The sequence below is a fragment of the Eleutherodactylus coqui genome, chromosome 6, assembly GCF_035609145.1.
Source record: "Eleutherodactylus coqui strain aEleCoq1 chromosome 6, aEleCoq1.hap1, whole genome shotgun sequence".
Classification (NCBI taxonomy): domain Eukaryota; kingdom Metazoa; phylum Chordata; class Amphibia; order Anura; family Eleutherodactylidae; genus Eleutherodactylus; species Eleutherodactylus coqui.
Genome location: NC_089842.1, coordinates 74,000,361 through 74,016,479, shown reverse-complemented (window position 1 = coordinate 74,016,479; position 16,119 = coordinate 74,000,361). Strand labels below are relative to the sequence as shown.

General features: G+C 44.9%; 1 protein-coding gene across 4 annotated transcripts in view; it reads left to right on the top strand.

The window, feature by feature from the left end:
• CADM1 (cell adhesion molecule 1) overlaps positions 1 to 16,119 on the top strand; it is a 330,056-nt gene that overhangs the window by 220,195 nt on the left and 93,742 nt on the right. For all 4 annotated transcript variants that reach the window (XM_066606988.1, XM_066606989.1, XM_066606987.1 and 1 more), the window contains one exon: positions 754 to 915. In XM_066606988.1, coding sequence (XP_066463085.1) covers positions 754 to 915 — 162 coding nt within the window. The remainder of the gene's footprint in view (positions 1 to 753; positions 916 to 16,119) is intronic.

Here is a 16,119-nt window from a genome sequence, read left to right as displayed (position 1 = left end):
CTGGATTGCGAGAAGTTGGAGACCACCGGTGTAACCTATTGCAGCCATAGAGTTAAGAGGGGCTTTGGTGAGAGCCAAAATGTTGATTCTGTGAATAGATATTTGTCACTTAAGTTCATCTACAGCACCACGCTCTTTTTTTGCACAATATCAGCCATACAGCTGACATCTTATATAGAGCCATTGGGATTTTTAGCATCTAGGTAAAGTATGCACACCATTTGATTAAATCGGTTGGTGGTTTTAGGGATTTCCGCCCAGATAAAAGTAATTGCAGAGGTCATAGATTGCTTTTGACATCTGATTATAGAGGCCATAGATTGCAACTAACAGCTCCTAACATGGCATACTGATTGTAATTCACTACTGAGAATAGAAAGGTGATTTAGATTTTTGTGAGAACTCTTGTCTATCAGTAAAGGGGTTTAAACAAAGAGCTTGGATAGTTAGCATTTAGAGAAGCGGGAAGAGAATCTCTATAGAGCATACAGAGCAGGAAAAAATGACTGGCGAAATTGCATATTAGATTGGGAAGCTGTAGATCAGGTCATCCTGACATTGTACTGAGTGGAGAATACAAGCCCAGAACTAGGACATGTATTTCAAAATTCTCTGCAAGCTGAGAGCTACAATGCACTGCGAACACGCAAAAGAGAAAGCAGAGGTGAGAGCGACAATAATGTAGGCTGGATGAAGAATAAAATAAATATTGCATGAAGATGTAATGCTTTGGCTTTCCCTGGATATTCGCAGGCAGTAAAACAGAGGTGGAGGCCATGGACAATAAGATGTTCAGAGTTCGCAGTCAAATATCAGTCACCGTTCTTCGAGAAGATGACGAAGTCCCTTTTGTATGTCTTGTTGATCATCCAGCTGTGAAGGACCTGGAGACTCGGCAGTACATCGATGTGCAGTGTGAGTAATATTTTAGTCGGATCCTGTTGGGTTTTATTTCTTTAAGGATGTAGTTGGGTTAATGCATCAGTAAACCACAACATGGTTTTGGATATGAATAATAGATTTAGTAAATGTTCTGTTATTTGAAAATTATCTTCTACTACAATCTTAAAGGGGTATTTCCACTGAAAACCTTTAGGCCTCATGTCCACGGGGAAAATCAGATCCGCTGCAGATTCTACATGGAGAATCTGCAGCGGGTCCCTCCTGCCCCGCGGACATGAGCGCTGAAAATAGAAATTTAAAAGCATTTACCTATCCGTAGCGGGCGGCGAAGGTCAGCTGTTCCTCACGGCCGGATCTTCATTTTCGGCCGGCGGATGAATTCCTGACGCCGGCGGCACGTCGCCGGCACGTCGTCGACGTGCCGCGCGCATGCGCCGGGCACATCCGCCGAGCCGAAGCAAGGGAGATGCGGCCGTGAGGAAGAGCAGAGCTTCGCGGCCCGCTGCGGGTGAGTAAATGCTTTTAATTCCTATTTTAGGTCTCCCGCGGATCCGGACGGCTTCCATAGGCTTCAATAGAAGCCCGCGGGAGCCGTCCCCGCGGGAGCCCCGCATGAAAATGGAGCATGGTCCAGATTTTTTCATGCTCCATTTTTTTTTAAATGCCTTTTATTGACGATCCGCGGGTATTTATGTACCCGCGGGTGGTCAATGCATCCCTATGGGGTGCGGATCCGCGCGCGGGAGATCCGCTGCGGATTTTAAATCACATTTTGCCCGTGGACATGAGGCCTTATAAGCAGTAGGGTTCTGATTGTTGGAACCCCACCCATTGCTAGAATGCAGAACTGTGCTCCTCTTTCCCCTGAGCGGCGCAACTGCAGTAATAAGTTTGAATGGGGTGGGGTTGGGCGCCTGAAGACTCTCGAGAGTTTGTTTCCATCAGCACTACCTATAAAAGATAGTTTGCATCCGTTAGAAGGTCACCACACTAATTGCACTGTCCGTACCAAGGCACAGATGATCCCGTAGAACCAACTCCATTGGGTGGGCCACTGCTTTGGAATATCCAACTCATGTCTTCCCAGCTGAATCGAGGCCAGAGGACACAGGGTGGTTTAGAGTAAGTAGTTGAAGGACACCCTCAAGACCTACCTTAAAAGGATTGTCTCACCACAGTTTAAGGTCTCTTTCAGATCAGCATACTTTAACCCATTTAGGACCAGGCACTGTAAATATAAGGCATCTGGTCCCGGGCTTTAAGCCCAGCCGTATGTAAAATTATGGCGGGGATTAAAGCCTCTTGCTTCTGCAATCAATCATAAGCAGGACAGGTTGATAACAGCTGATAGCCCGTAGGGAAATGCAGGAGGGGTTTTTAACCCTTTCTGCCTTCTCCTTCCCCGAGTACACAGCGCTCAACGAGCACTGTGTACTAAAAAGTGAAAAAGGAAGTATAACTTCCACTACGGGAGTCGGGGGATCACGTGATTGCCGGGATTCCCTGCTACAGCAGAGCTACAGGATCCCAGAGGACCCTGATCAGCTCTGCCAGGGACTAATGTCACTGCAGGGGGTGTTGTGCCCTGTAATTGGGTCTCCTATGGACACCCCGGCTACAGTAGAAAAATGTTAAATTAAAAAAAAAAATGTGAACGTCCCCCAGAGGTCTTGTATGACATCATGGGGGACATAAATAGTAAAAAAAAACATAATTACATACATCAGTAAATAAAAATGACAGAATACAACAACAATACATACATAAGAAAGAAAATAATCCAAAACTGTTGCTATAAGTGCCCTGTAATCCCAAACCATACATATTATATATCAAAATGTCTGGAACAAAATGAGGAACCCATTCCTGCACTTTATTTTGGCATAAATATAGTAATTAAAAAATTATTAATTATATGTTAAACAAAATATTTTTTTTTAGCTTTTTACCCCCAATTAATCTAAACAACAGGAAAAAAAAGTCAGTGAAAAATATACTTAAAAAATAGCCCTATATGTCATGGTGAAAAAAAAAAACGCAGCAAAAATAATTTTGATAGATAAAGTAAAAAAAAAATAGGACAGTAAAACCGCCAGATGGGTAAAATCCCTAAAAAGTGTCTGGTCCTTAAGGTACAAAACAGCCTGGTAATTGATAAAGATCAGACTGCTGATCGAAACGTCGCTCGTGGGAAAATAAACGCATTGGATTATTTTGCCCCATTGGATGCTGCCACTTTATTGCTACAGCCTGGTAATTAAAAGGTTAACTCCGTACTCGGTCCTTGTTTTGTGGATCCTAATATGGAGCTCATGTAAAACTATGCAAATGACTGAATTTTTAATTTTTTAGAAAAACAGCATGACTTCTTTTCGTTCGTTTTCGCCTCCGTACCGGTATTATTTTCTTATAGACAAATACAGATCAAATATGGATGACATGTAGCGTAATGTCATCTATAAAACACCCATATTACAGAACCGTATTTTGGATAAGCTGCAATATGCCTGTCTGAAACTGGTCTTGGTCTATTATCCAGCTGCAGCTCCTACCAAACTGTGGGAACTCTATCTTCGGTGGTCCCATTAAACTGAATGGAGCAGGGTTGTGCGACCTCCGCTGCCCGCCCTTCGGGACGAGCAGCCGTTGGATTGCAGATAAAAGATGTGGTGAAACAGTCCCTTTAAAAAAGGCAAGATCAACATCGCTGACTGGGAATCTCTGACCATGGGACCTACTTTTTGGTGCCACATGTTCCAAAACCAACTGCCTACCCAGTGAGGAAGACAAAAACAACGATGTGAGGAGAGGAAGGAGGACCTACAAAAACAGAAACTCAGATGTAACTTCTGCTCCCACTGTATGACGATATGCCGCTCGAAGACTGGACTTCGTAGCCACTTTGGGGAGCATAAGCAATGTTGGTGGGCCTCATTTCTGTATCTAGTGACCACTGATGATGGCATTTCCATGGTGAATTTCAATGCTTCACTGAAAAAACTTCAGAAAAAACGATGTCTTCTATACTCGTGGCCAGTCTTCCTGTATGTGCAGAAAGCAGCAAAATAGCAGCATACCCACACCAGAACTGCTTAATGAATAAATACTGTACCAGAATCAAGCTCATAACATCAATACAGCACCGGAGCCAAGCTTATAACATTAATACAGTCTCAAAACCAAGTTTAGTACACAAAACAACACCAGAGCCAAGATCCGTATATAAATACAGCACCAGAACCAAGCTCATAACGTAAATACAGTGAAATCCAACTTCAGTGCATAGATACAATACCAGAACTAAGCTCATAACATAATTACATTAGCAGAACTAAGAGATTGTTTTGCCGTGGCGCCTATAGGCTCGCAGTAGTGCCTCAGAGCATCAAAAGAGAGGAGACAGAGCCGGGAGGAGGATAATTAATGTGGTTTCACAAGGCGCTGCCACATAAGCAAGCAGACCTAAATAGGGGTCAATCAACCAAAGCCCACATCCTCTTTGTGCCTCCCCTACAAGCTGGTGGCCACACAGGCCACATGCAGCTAAGGTTGGTCGTGACGCTGATGCCCCCGATCGTTGCGTGTCTGAATAGTAACAATTGACCTATAGATTTTGGATTAAATCCCTTTAATACCTGTTCTATTGTAGAGGTCCAGGTTTAATTTAATGCATCAGACACAATACCGGGAACTCACTACAGCGCTGAAGACCTCTGCTACCTTCAACACAGGGGGGAGAGAGAATGGTGGACGTATTTAACTAAGCATCGATACCTCTTTGATATCCTATATGATATTCAATCGAATGATATGCAGCCTTTGATATATGTTAATGTCAAATGTTGCCTTCTCTTGCTCTTTAAATGTCAGCTCCCGGAATATCTAGAGACTTGACTGTAAGCTATTGGGGCACTTAAAACGAGAACATAGACCTCATTATGTGCCTGAGCTATACTTTGGTCCACCGCATGTAAAGGCAAGTAAGCCGCGTTCTCATGGTGATTCTGTTTTTTCACTATTTCATTATGATTCCTGAGTTACCTTTTGTGCTACCTATATAATAAAAATAAAATCCATAATCTGACTTTATCTGCCCCGCATCTTTTATCAAGTGACTTGATTATGAAGACTCGCAGGAGAGATGAATGGGCATTCTTGTTATGTGTTCACACACAATTCATTGTCTGCTCATTATGTCGCCGCTCTGTTATAGCCCGCAGAACTCATGCAGAAGCCCCTTTATCAGCCACACGGCAACTGCAAATCTTGGCTCTAAAGGTCTGTTTGAATCTACAGAAATCACTGGATCCCTAGTGGTTTCATTGGGACATTGCAAGTATAACAAGTCCTTTATATTGCTGTTCTCCTGATGATGATAGCAACTAATCACTTTGTTTTTATGGGTGGTTGACAGGGGTGTAACTATAGAGGATGCGGTTGCACTTGGGCATAGGAGCCTTAAGGGGGCCCATAAGGCCTCTCTTCTCCATATTGGGAGCCTAGTACTATGAATAAAGCATTACAGTTGGCGGGGCCCTGTTACAGATTTAGCATTGGGGCCCCAAATCTTCAAATTACCCCTCTGGAGGGGTGCCACAATTAGTAGTGAAGTTGCTTGAACTCTGCAAGTCAGTTGAGGGGCTTACATAGGAAACTTTGCATTGTGACACTTCAGGCTATACTAGTTTCTTTTCTTCACCAAGATATGAGCCGCGTTGCAAAATTTAACTTTCTGCGACAAAGTATTGAAAAGTTGTTGTCATCATAATGCAACAAAAGCATCTGAAAAGCTATTGAAATGGCAAATACACCGTAGCACAGAAAGTTATCTTAACATATTAAGAGTCAAGTTAAACCTTGCTACATCTGTGCATACAGCTCCCTGAGTAGTTGATACCACCAGTAATTTGAAAGTCCTGAGTTCCGTTGTCATATATGTAATGATAGAACCTCCTGCCCAACTATGATGCATTGTTTAGAATTTTTGTCTAATCATAAGTTAGAGGAAACATTTATCATACATACAGTATAGCGTGCAAGGCCAAAAAAAAAAGACAAATGTCCATCCAGTTCAGCCTTTTTCCACCCCCACCCCCCTTGTTGATCCAGAGGAAGGCAAAAAAAAAAACCAAAGCAATGAGGCAGAAGCCAATTTTACCCCATTTGTGTCCCCTCTACCTGTAGATCATGGTTGCACAACCTTTACCTGCCCGAAGGCCACATTGTCCTATTAAACTACTCCCAAGAGCTGCAATAAAGCCTAGAGATATTCCCATCTTAGACATTTAGGACATATTAAAAGAGTTTACCATAAATATTTGATAGGCACAGGTTCCACTTCCAGGGCTCCAGCCTGTCGGGAATAGTGCACCCTACTTCTCCAATCAGCAGTACAAAGGGAAAGAGGCTATGTATGCATGAGGCTAGATGATGTAACATTTTGAAACAGTATGGGGTGATCAATGAGTGGAACAGGTGGCCATGGGAGGTGATATGTTTTCCTTTAATGACCTGCTCAAACAGAGACTGGACATACATCTGTCTGGGATGATTTAGTGAATCCTGCACTGAGCAGGGGGTTGGACCTGATGACCCTGGAGGTCCCTTCCAACTCCACCATTCTATATGTGCAGGGAGATACCATAGTAGTTTGTCTTCACTCACCAGATGGAGTCTGTAGAGGGTGAAAACATGCATGCAGAGAAGACCACCTCTATCACATATACTGCTTTCTAGAGTCAAGGGACCACATTCTCCTGATATACGGGGAGCTGGCTACACCATTCATCATCAGTGCTTGATTGTCGCTGCTCTTGAGTTGTGTCTCACAAGACTTGCCACTGACTATATATCGATGTAGTTGGGACAAAACAGTAAAAGTTATAAAGAGAAAAGAATACCCAAATCTCCAGAGTCAGCAGATTTTGACTTGACATTCTCAATGGCTTGTGATGTCTTTAAATGTCAATTTAAAATTTGCTGCATCATGAGATGCAACGCACTAAAGGCCAAGTTAAAGTGGTTTTCAGGAGTAAAATAATAATGATCGTTCTTCAGGGTAGGTTGTTAACGTGAGATCGGTGGGCGTCCCCTGCTCAGGACACCCAACACTGAGCTGTTTGAAGTGACAGCTGCACTCGGGTGAGCACTGTGGCCACTTCAGTCCATACGAGGCACAGCGCCGTACATGTTACAGCAACTACGCCTGGTACTGCAGCTCAGCCCCATTCTCCGAGCTGCTTTCGGACCGTGTGCCAATGAGTATGACGTCACAGGTCTGAAAAGAGGCTGCGCTTCGGAGCAGCAGACCCACCACGGATCTGATCTGATAATGATGACCTATCCTGGATAGGTCATAAATATCTGAGTACTGGAAAACCCCTTTAGGGTATGATCACATGTAGCGGAAACGCTGTGAATTTTCCACTGTGGAAATCTCTGTGGCAAAATGCGCAGCATTTCAACATCAAAAACAGAGTAACCGTGTTTCCCCGATAATAAGACCCTGTCTTATATTAAATTTCGCACCAAAAGAAGCACTAGGTTTTATTTTCGGAGGAGGTCTTATTATACTTACCTAGCAGGCGCTGTCCAGGTCCTCCTGCTGCTCTCTGGAGCTCCAGCGCACTTGTTGTAGTCCACGGCCGCCCACAAAAGATCACTTCCTGGTTATGCATTCATAAACCCCACCTCCTGGAAGTGATGGCTCAGCCAATCAATGCAGCGCTTGGTGAACCAATCACAGCCATCATGTTGTGGAGGCAGGATTTATGAGTTGGCTGGGCTGCAGGATTGATTGCCCAATTCCTAAATCCCGCCTCCACAGCTCAATGGCTGTGTTTAGTTCTAGAGCAGCGCTCGATGAACCAATCACAGCCATTGCATTCGTTCATCAAGTGCTGCTTGATTGGTTCTTGAACGCTGCTCAGCCAATCACACCCATCACTTCCTAGAGGCTGGATTTTTTAATCCCGTAACCAGGAAGAGATCTTCTATGGCAGGCCGAGGACTGCAGCAAGTGCGCTGGAGCTCCAGAGAGCAGCGGAAGGACCCGGATCAAGCGTGCCAGGTAACGTATTGTGTTTTTTTCTTTTTTTAATGTAATGCGGCTAGGGCTTATTTTCAGGAGAGGGCTTATATTTTAAGCCTTTCCAAAAATCAGGGTATGTCGTTTTTTGGGGGAAACTGGGTACAATTTGCACCATGGGTGCAACTGATACCAGCCTGTGCAGTGCTCCTCTCATCTCCCAATGCTGCCCCTACCAGTGGGGCAGAACAGTGGGAACTGCTACTGAGCACCGCCGGTGATATGATGCTGCGCCATTATGTCCAGACTGAAATCAGCCGTGCATTCAGAGCTGAATTGAGTCAAAATTCACAGCAATACCTCGGATTTCATTCAGATTTTCGACTGCGGGAAATCTGCGCTATTTCCGCTACGTGTGAACGTACCCCTATAGTTTGCTAAATTTGAAGGTCGGTATCTCTGCCTATCTCATATCTGTCCGTCCATCCTCTATCTCTTATCTATCTTACGCTCCGAAGGTAAAATCTAAATAATTTCCATCTCGTTCTACCTCCTGTTCACATGTCTTACGTGATTTAAAAGCGAACCGTGGCCTGTTTGTAGTTTTGAACGCTTTCAATTCCATTAGTTGAAGATAATAATTGGATTTCTCATGATTGCAGGTTATTACAACCCTCCTATTTAGTGAGACTATGCGGAAAAAAAAAACAAATTACAAAGCTGCTGGTTATTAATCGAGGCTTTACTTGGACACTGAAAATTGTAGCTGAGAGTTGCAATGGATGTAACCACCAGGGGGCGTTAGTGACAGCAAAGCACACAAGCAGGTGTGCAAATGACAAAACTAATTAGAAGACTTCTTTCCTTGTCATCGCTGGATTATTTCATAGAGCTTATCCGAGGCGTTGTACTTTGGTGAAATCTTTACCCGACGGTTTCGCATTTATGTAGAAGAGTTTGTATTATGTATTTGAGTAATATAGAAATGTCAGTTATTTTTTGACACTTTGTGCCAACTTTTTGTTTGGGAAGAATCGGGTTCCTCTGATGTCATCATTCTAGATAACGTGAAGTTTGCAAAGACATCAAAGGCGCACATCGCTACTTACCTAATAACATTCGATCTTCACCTTTTACATTAAAGGCGTTTTTTTGGCACTGCAATTCTGATGACCTATCCAAAGGATAGGACATCAATGTCTGATCAGTAGGGGTCCGCCGCTCTGGAGCCCCACCAATCAGCTGTTTTAAGAGGCTTCAGCACGCAGGTGAGCAACCGGACTTCTGCACTGCATACAAGGCACAGTGTCATACATTTTGTAGCAACGGTGCCCAATATAGCAGCCAGGTCCAATTCACTTGAATGGGACTGATCTGTTCTTAGACCATGTGACGAATGAATGTGATGTCACTACACTGAGAAAGGGTTATCGGTGGGGTCTGAGCGGCGGACCCCAATCGATCGGGCCTATCTTACAGATTAGCTATCACTATTGGAGTCCACGAAAGCCCATTGAACAGATACATAGAGATGGTAACCTATACAAGCCAATCTATGAAAGGAAATAGCGCTGGTACACAGGGAAAAATCTGTACCTATTTATCATATATGTATCCTATTACATTAGTTTTGTGCCTCTGATATATTGTGTGCACACATCACGGCCAGACTATGGCTAACATCTTCCAGTACCATGAACTAGCACTGCCAAATATACAGCACTGTGCCTAGTAAACAAGGCAGAGGCTGCAGCGATCACCTGATTGCCACAACCCCTTCAGTTAACCGATCAGTGGGAGTGCTGGGAGTTGGAACCTTAGTCGTGGTATATTGATAGGCAGTCAATATTAAAGTCCCAGAGAACCTTTTTAAGAAGGAAATATTCAGAGGCTTAACTAGAAGCTTCTAGACTCCAGTGTAAAATTTGTATCCGCGTCATTGTTAAACAACACGCGGGAAATATAAACAAAAACAAAAAAAGTTGTACTGTTCTGCGTGAGTACACGGTCAAAAAAGTACAAAGCTATTGATAAATTGCCCCGTTAGTGTTTGTCACAAGACGCCTCCTTCTCTTCCTAAGGCCGCCTGCAGACGGCCGGGTCGGATCCGGCAGCGAGAATTCTCGCCGCCGGACCCGACCCAAGCGCCTGCAGAGAGCAGCGCGTACTCACCCGCGCCCCACAGCTCCGGATCTTTCACGTGCCGGCTGCCGGGCATTGAAGTTCCTGGTGAGTCATGCCAATGCGGGGATTCTACAACCGTCCATATTGTCCTGGAGCCGTGGGCTAATCACCCAGATCTGAAGCCAGCGGTCCGTTCTTACTTGTGACTACTGCAACCAATCACTGGCCACATTAAATGATTTCAGTACAATAATAGTAAAAATCATCAAATTAATAAACTTTATATAGCACCCATATACACCACAGCACGGGGGGGGGGGGGGGGGGGGGGGCATAAACATTGCATACCGTATTAAAATAATAGGTAATGTGAACAGGAGGAATGTGGGTCCTGTTCACAAGAGCTTACATTCTGAGGAAATTGGATGATACAAGAGATGGCAGTGCCTGATGTGTACGATGGTCCGTCCATGTCTTATATGAATAGGGTAGTATACATAAAGTTGTATGAGCCGCTCACTATCTGGTATCGGTGCATGCACAGATATGAGGTGTGCGGGATGCAGTAGAATGAATGGGAGAGGGTAGAAGAGTAAATGGAAAAGATTCAGATGAGAAAATGTGGTAAGCATCCCTAAAGATATGTGTTTTGGGGGCTTGCTTAAAACTGAGGATATTACTGTCTGCAGTAGCACAGGCTAGAAGTAAGGTGCAATTCACAAACAGGATATTGCTTGCTTCTTAGATTTCCTGCTTTATTTACAAAACGTGCATTGTACAAGTATGGAGAACGCGTTTCAGTTGTTGCACAACCTTGTTCACCTCAACAACCGAAACGCGTTCTCCATACTTGTACAATGCACGTTTTGTAAATAAATTAGGAAATCTAAGAAGCAAGCAATATCCCGTTTTTGAATTATACTTGGCTAACAAGCCAAGGAAACCGGTGGCTAATTCAGCCTTGCAAGATTTGCCTGCAACAAAGGAACAGGGAGTGGAAGCGAGCCAATGGGGGTATTGATTTATTTTACTTAAACTTTAGAAGTAAGGTGTAACTCGCGGAAAGTCTTGGGAAGGAGTGTATGAGGTCTGGATTATGGATGATGATATTCTGAGATCATTAGCGGAATGGAGAACACAGGGTGGTAGATAGAGATGATGGAGTTGATATAAGGAGGTGCAGCACTGTGGAGAGCATTATGGACGAGAGTGATCAGTTTATATTGTACTCTATTATGGATAGATAACCAGTGCAGTGACTGGCAAAGGGTGAAAGCATTGATGCAGTGTCTAGGAAAGGGAGGAAACATCAATGCAGTGACTGGCACAGGGTAGAGGCATTGATGCAGTGACCAGCATAGGATGGAGGCATTGGTGTAGTGACTGGCACAGGGTGAAGACATTGGTGTGGTGGCAGGCACACGGTGAAACCATTAGTGCAGTGACTGGCACAGAGTGAAAGCATGTGTGTAGTGACTGGCACAGGTGAAAGCATTGGCGTAGTGACTGGCACAGGGTGAAACCATTAGTGTAGTGACTGGCACAGGGTGAAAGCATTGGTGTAGTGACTGGCACAGGGTGAAAGCATTGCTGTTGTGACTGGCACAGGGTGGAAGCATTGCTGTAGTGACTGGCACAGGGTGGAAGCATTGCTGTAGTGACTGGCACAGGGTGGAAGCATTGCTGTAGTGACTGGCACAGGGTGGAAGCATTGCTGTAGTGACTGGCACAGGGTGGAAGCATTGCTGTAGTGACTGGCACAGAGTGGAGGCATCAGTGTATTGACTGGCAGAGGCTAGAGGCATTGATGCAGTGACCAGCACAGGATGGAGCCATTGATATAGTGACTGGAAGAGGATGGAGCCATTGGAGTGGTGACTGGCACAGGATGCAGCCATTGGTGTAGTAACTGGCACAGGATGCAGCCATTGGTGTAGTAACTGGCACAGGATGGAGACATCGATTTAGTGAATGCCACAGGGTAGAGGCATTAGTGTAGTGACAGACACAGGGTGGAAGTATTGATGTAGTGAATGGCACAGGGTGAAAGCATTTGTGTAGTGACTGGCACAGGATGGAGCAATTGTTGTAGTGACTGGCACAGGGTGGAGGCACTGGTGTAGTGACAGGCACAGGGTAGAGGCATTAGTGTAGTGACAGGCACAGGTTGGAAGCATCGGTGTAGTGACTAGTACAGGGTAGTGGCATTAGTGTAGTGACTGGCACAGGGTGAAAGCATCAGTGTAGTAACTGGCATAGGGTGGAAGCATCGGTGTAGTGACTGGCATAGGGTGGAAGCATTGGTGTAGTGACTAGCACAGGGTGGAAGTCTCAGTGTACTGACTGCCACAGGGTAGAGGCATTAGTGTACTGACGGGCACAGGGTGGAAGCATCAGTGAGGTGACTGGCACAGGGTGGAAGCATTAGTGTAGTGACTTCCACAGGGTAGAGGCATTAGTGTAGTGACTGGCACAGGGTGGAAGCATCAATGTAGTGACTGGCACAGGGTGGAAGCATCTGTGTAGTGACTAGCACAGGGTAGAGGCATTAGTGTAGTGACTGGCACAGGGTGGAAGCATCAGTGTTGTGACTGCCACAGGGTAGAGGCATTGGTGTAGTAACTGGCACAGGGTGGAAGCGTTGGTGTAGTGACTGTCACAGGGGGGAAAGCATTGATGTAGTGACTGGCAGATGGTGGAAGCATCAGTGTAGTGACTGGCAAAGGGTAGAGACATTAGTGTAGTGCCTGGCACAGGGTGGAAGCATCGGTGTAGTGCCTGGCACTGGGTAGAAGCAGCGGTATAGTGACTGGCACAGGGTTGAAGCATCAGTGTAGTGCCTGGTACTGAGTGGAAGCATCAGTGTAGTGACTGGCACTGGGTGGAAGCATCGGTATAGTGACTGGCACAGGGTAGAGGCATTAGTGTAGTGCCTGGCACAGGGTGGAAGCATCGGTGTAGTGCCTGGCACTGGGTGGAAGCATCGGTATAGTGACTGGCACAGGGTAGAGGCATTAGTGTAGTGCCTGGCACAGGGTGGAAGCATCAGTGTAGTGCCTGGTACTGAGTGGAAGCATCAGTGTAGTGACTGGCACAGCATAGTGGCATTGCTGCAGTAATCGCTCCGCAGGGTGGCTGCATCCGTTTAGGACACAAAGATGAGCCTAGTTGCTGCATTTAGGATAGATCAGAGAGGAAAGAGTTTAGTGAGGGGCACACCGACCAGTAATGAATCACAGTAGTGAAGAAGAGGATGGTGAGGGCATAGTATGTGAGATGCATGATTGCTGTGCCCGCTGCGTTCCTGCAGAGGATCATGGGACCATCAGGACTGATGCTTTTATTTTTTTTTTTAATGCTATAAACATTCTTCATTCATTTAATGACCTTCAAATCCCCCGCTTGACATAACACAACTAGTGATCATCACGACTGTTTGCCAGATTTGGAATCTCTTGGATTTCATCCCCCCCTGTTCTACAAACCGCCAAACCACATGTTTATACATATGGCTCTTGCTGCAATCATCTTTGTGCTCTTCTCCATTAAGGGGATTGAAAACCACATGGAATAAGACCATAAAACATGTTCATGTACTCGTTTTAACCCTTGAGATCAATAGAGAATCCCCTCCGACCCCTCCAGTTAGCGTACGACTCACTAACGACGTTTCCCTGAATCTCCATTCCATTTCACATGACGTCTCCACGTATCAAACCCTTCTGTTTAATGCTTTCATGGTATTCATAATCCATTAGCGGCAATGTGTAGAATGTGTACGTCGCGCTACAATCTGCTGTGAATACAAGTGTGCTGCTTATTCCTATACTAATGGTCAAATGAGTACAATGTTTACCCAGCAGCGAATTAGTCGATTGAGTGGTATGTTCCCTAGCAAGAAAACATTGCATTTAGTGGTGGCGGAAAGCCTACTGCAGACCATTTCTGAGAACTAATGAAGGCATAAGCCTCGCCGTTAGATGCCGCAGCACATTTGTATGTTCAGCATTCTATGCATAGTATTAATGAGAGCCACCACGACTGCCAGTTCAGCCTTTTTAACCGTCTGCGCGTCGCGTTTCATCCATTTACAGTAAAATATGTCGCGGACGCGTAGAGCCACGGAGAGTAAATCAGAGTATTAATTGGTATTACAGTTCTGCGGGATCCCTATATGGAATATTCAAGGGCTCGTATTAATGTATGAATTACAAATGCGGCAGGATCTTCCTGGGCCTCGTGACTGGAATGCCACAGCACAGACCTAGTAATGAATTCTGTAATGACACTGAACGCTGATGAGATGTAATGTGCAGTACTTAGAGCTGTCAGCCCTCTTCTGCTGATCATATGGAAATGAATGGCATTCAATAATGAATGGATACAATGAGCAGCCCACCCCATCTTCAGGTTCTGCCCCCCCCCCCCCCCCATTCTCAATAAAGGGACCTTAAGATCTCATGGATCAATCTTGAGTTCATTGGATGTCGGGCATATTGGCACTGTAGGAAGATGCTCTTAGCCCGGGTTGTATATCATCTTGTTTCATTCGTCTTCACTAATGACGCAGGTCAATCTATAATAGGAGCACCCATCATTTTTTTTTTCTTGATTGATGACTTATTCAGTTAGTAATGCGATGAGCTCCGGACTTCAGTGATTATGTGCACTTGTCATGGATCATGCAAGGCCTTCTCCCAAGGTTGGAGGGCAGGTCCGTCTACGGTTGGTCATATACCTGCTGTTTCAGAGGACTCTTCAGAACAAGCTGCTAATCGGATGTACAGTACATGAGGAATAACACTATTTCTGGCCATTAAATGACTTGTATCCTGTTTTTTAGCAGTTTTCCCTTTCTGCAGACTCCATCTGGTGGGTGAAGAACTACTATGGTATCTCCCTGCACATATAGAAACATAAAATGGAAGAGTTGGAAGGGACCTCCAGGGTCATCAGGTCCAACCCCCTGCTCAGTGCAGGATCACTAAATCATCCCAGACAGATGTCTGTCCAGCCTTTGTTTGAACACTTCTATTGAAGGAGAACTCACCACCTCCTGTGGTAACCTGTTCCACTCATTGATCACCCTCACTGTCTAATATCTAATTTGTGTCTCCTCCCGTGCAGTTTCATCCCATTGCTTCTAGTCTTTCCTTGTACAGATGAGAATAGGGCTGATCCCTCTGCACTGTGACAGCCCCTCAGATATTTGTAGACAGCTATTAAGTCTCCTCTCAGCCTTCTTTACTGCAGGCTAAACATTCCCAGATCTTTTAACCATTCCTCATAGGATATGATTTGCAAGACCGCTCATCATCCTGGTAGCTCTTCTCTGAACTTGCTCCAGTTTGCTGATGTCTTATTTAAAGTGGGGTGCCCAGAACTGGACACAATATTCCAGATGAGGTCTGACTAAGGAAGAGTAGAGGGGGACAATTACCTCCCTTGATCTAGACTCTATGCTTCTCTTAATACATAGGTGAGAAGAATCCCCTCTTCTCTGTTCATCACTCATGAAGCAGCTGCAGCATGGAAAACATTACAGTGAAGTAGTGAGCAGTGTAGATGTGATTCCAGTAGTTATAAGACAGCAAAAAACACTTACCATTAGCTGCAGCAGAATCTTTGTGCATGTCTCTCTGCTTCTGTCTTACTCAGATCCTGCTCCTTCCTTCCCTCCCCGGAAAATGCACTCCACTTTCAGGACCAGGCATGGTGTAGATTAGGTTCAAATGGCTCTCGGCCACATTTTTTCAGAATTTTTATGCACGCAAATCGATGGGGATTTTTAAATCTACTGTGGATCTTCGCTGCAGATTTCACCTCTTTCAATGTACAGACGTAAAACTCTAAGCAAATTCACTGCAAAATATTCGTGCAGATTTTGCTACAGATTTGTGGCAAAGTCCTTGGCTAAATTTGCAGCAGATTTTCCCACCATGTGTTAGACATTGGGTCTTTGACTGGGTCCATCATCATATATATGTCTACTTCAGCTCATCAATCCCATTTTCGTTCTTCCGTTTTTCAATCTAAACCAAACTCCCCTCCAGCTTGCACCTCGC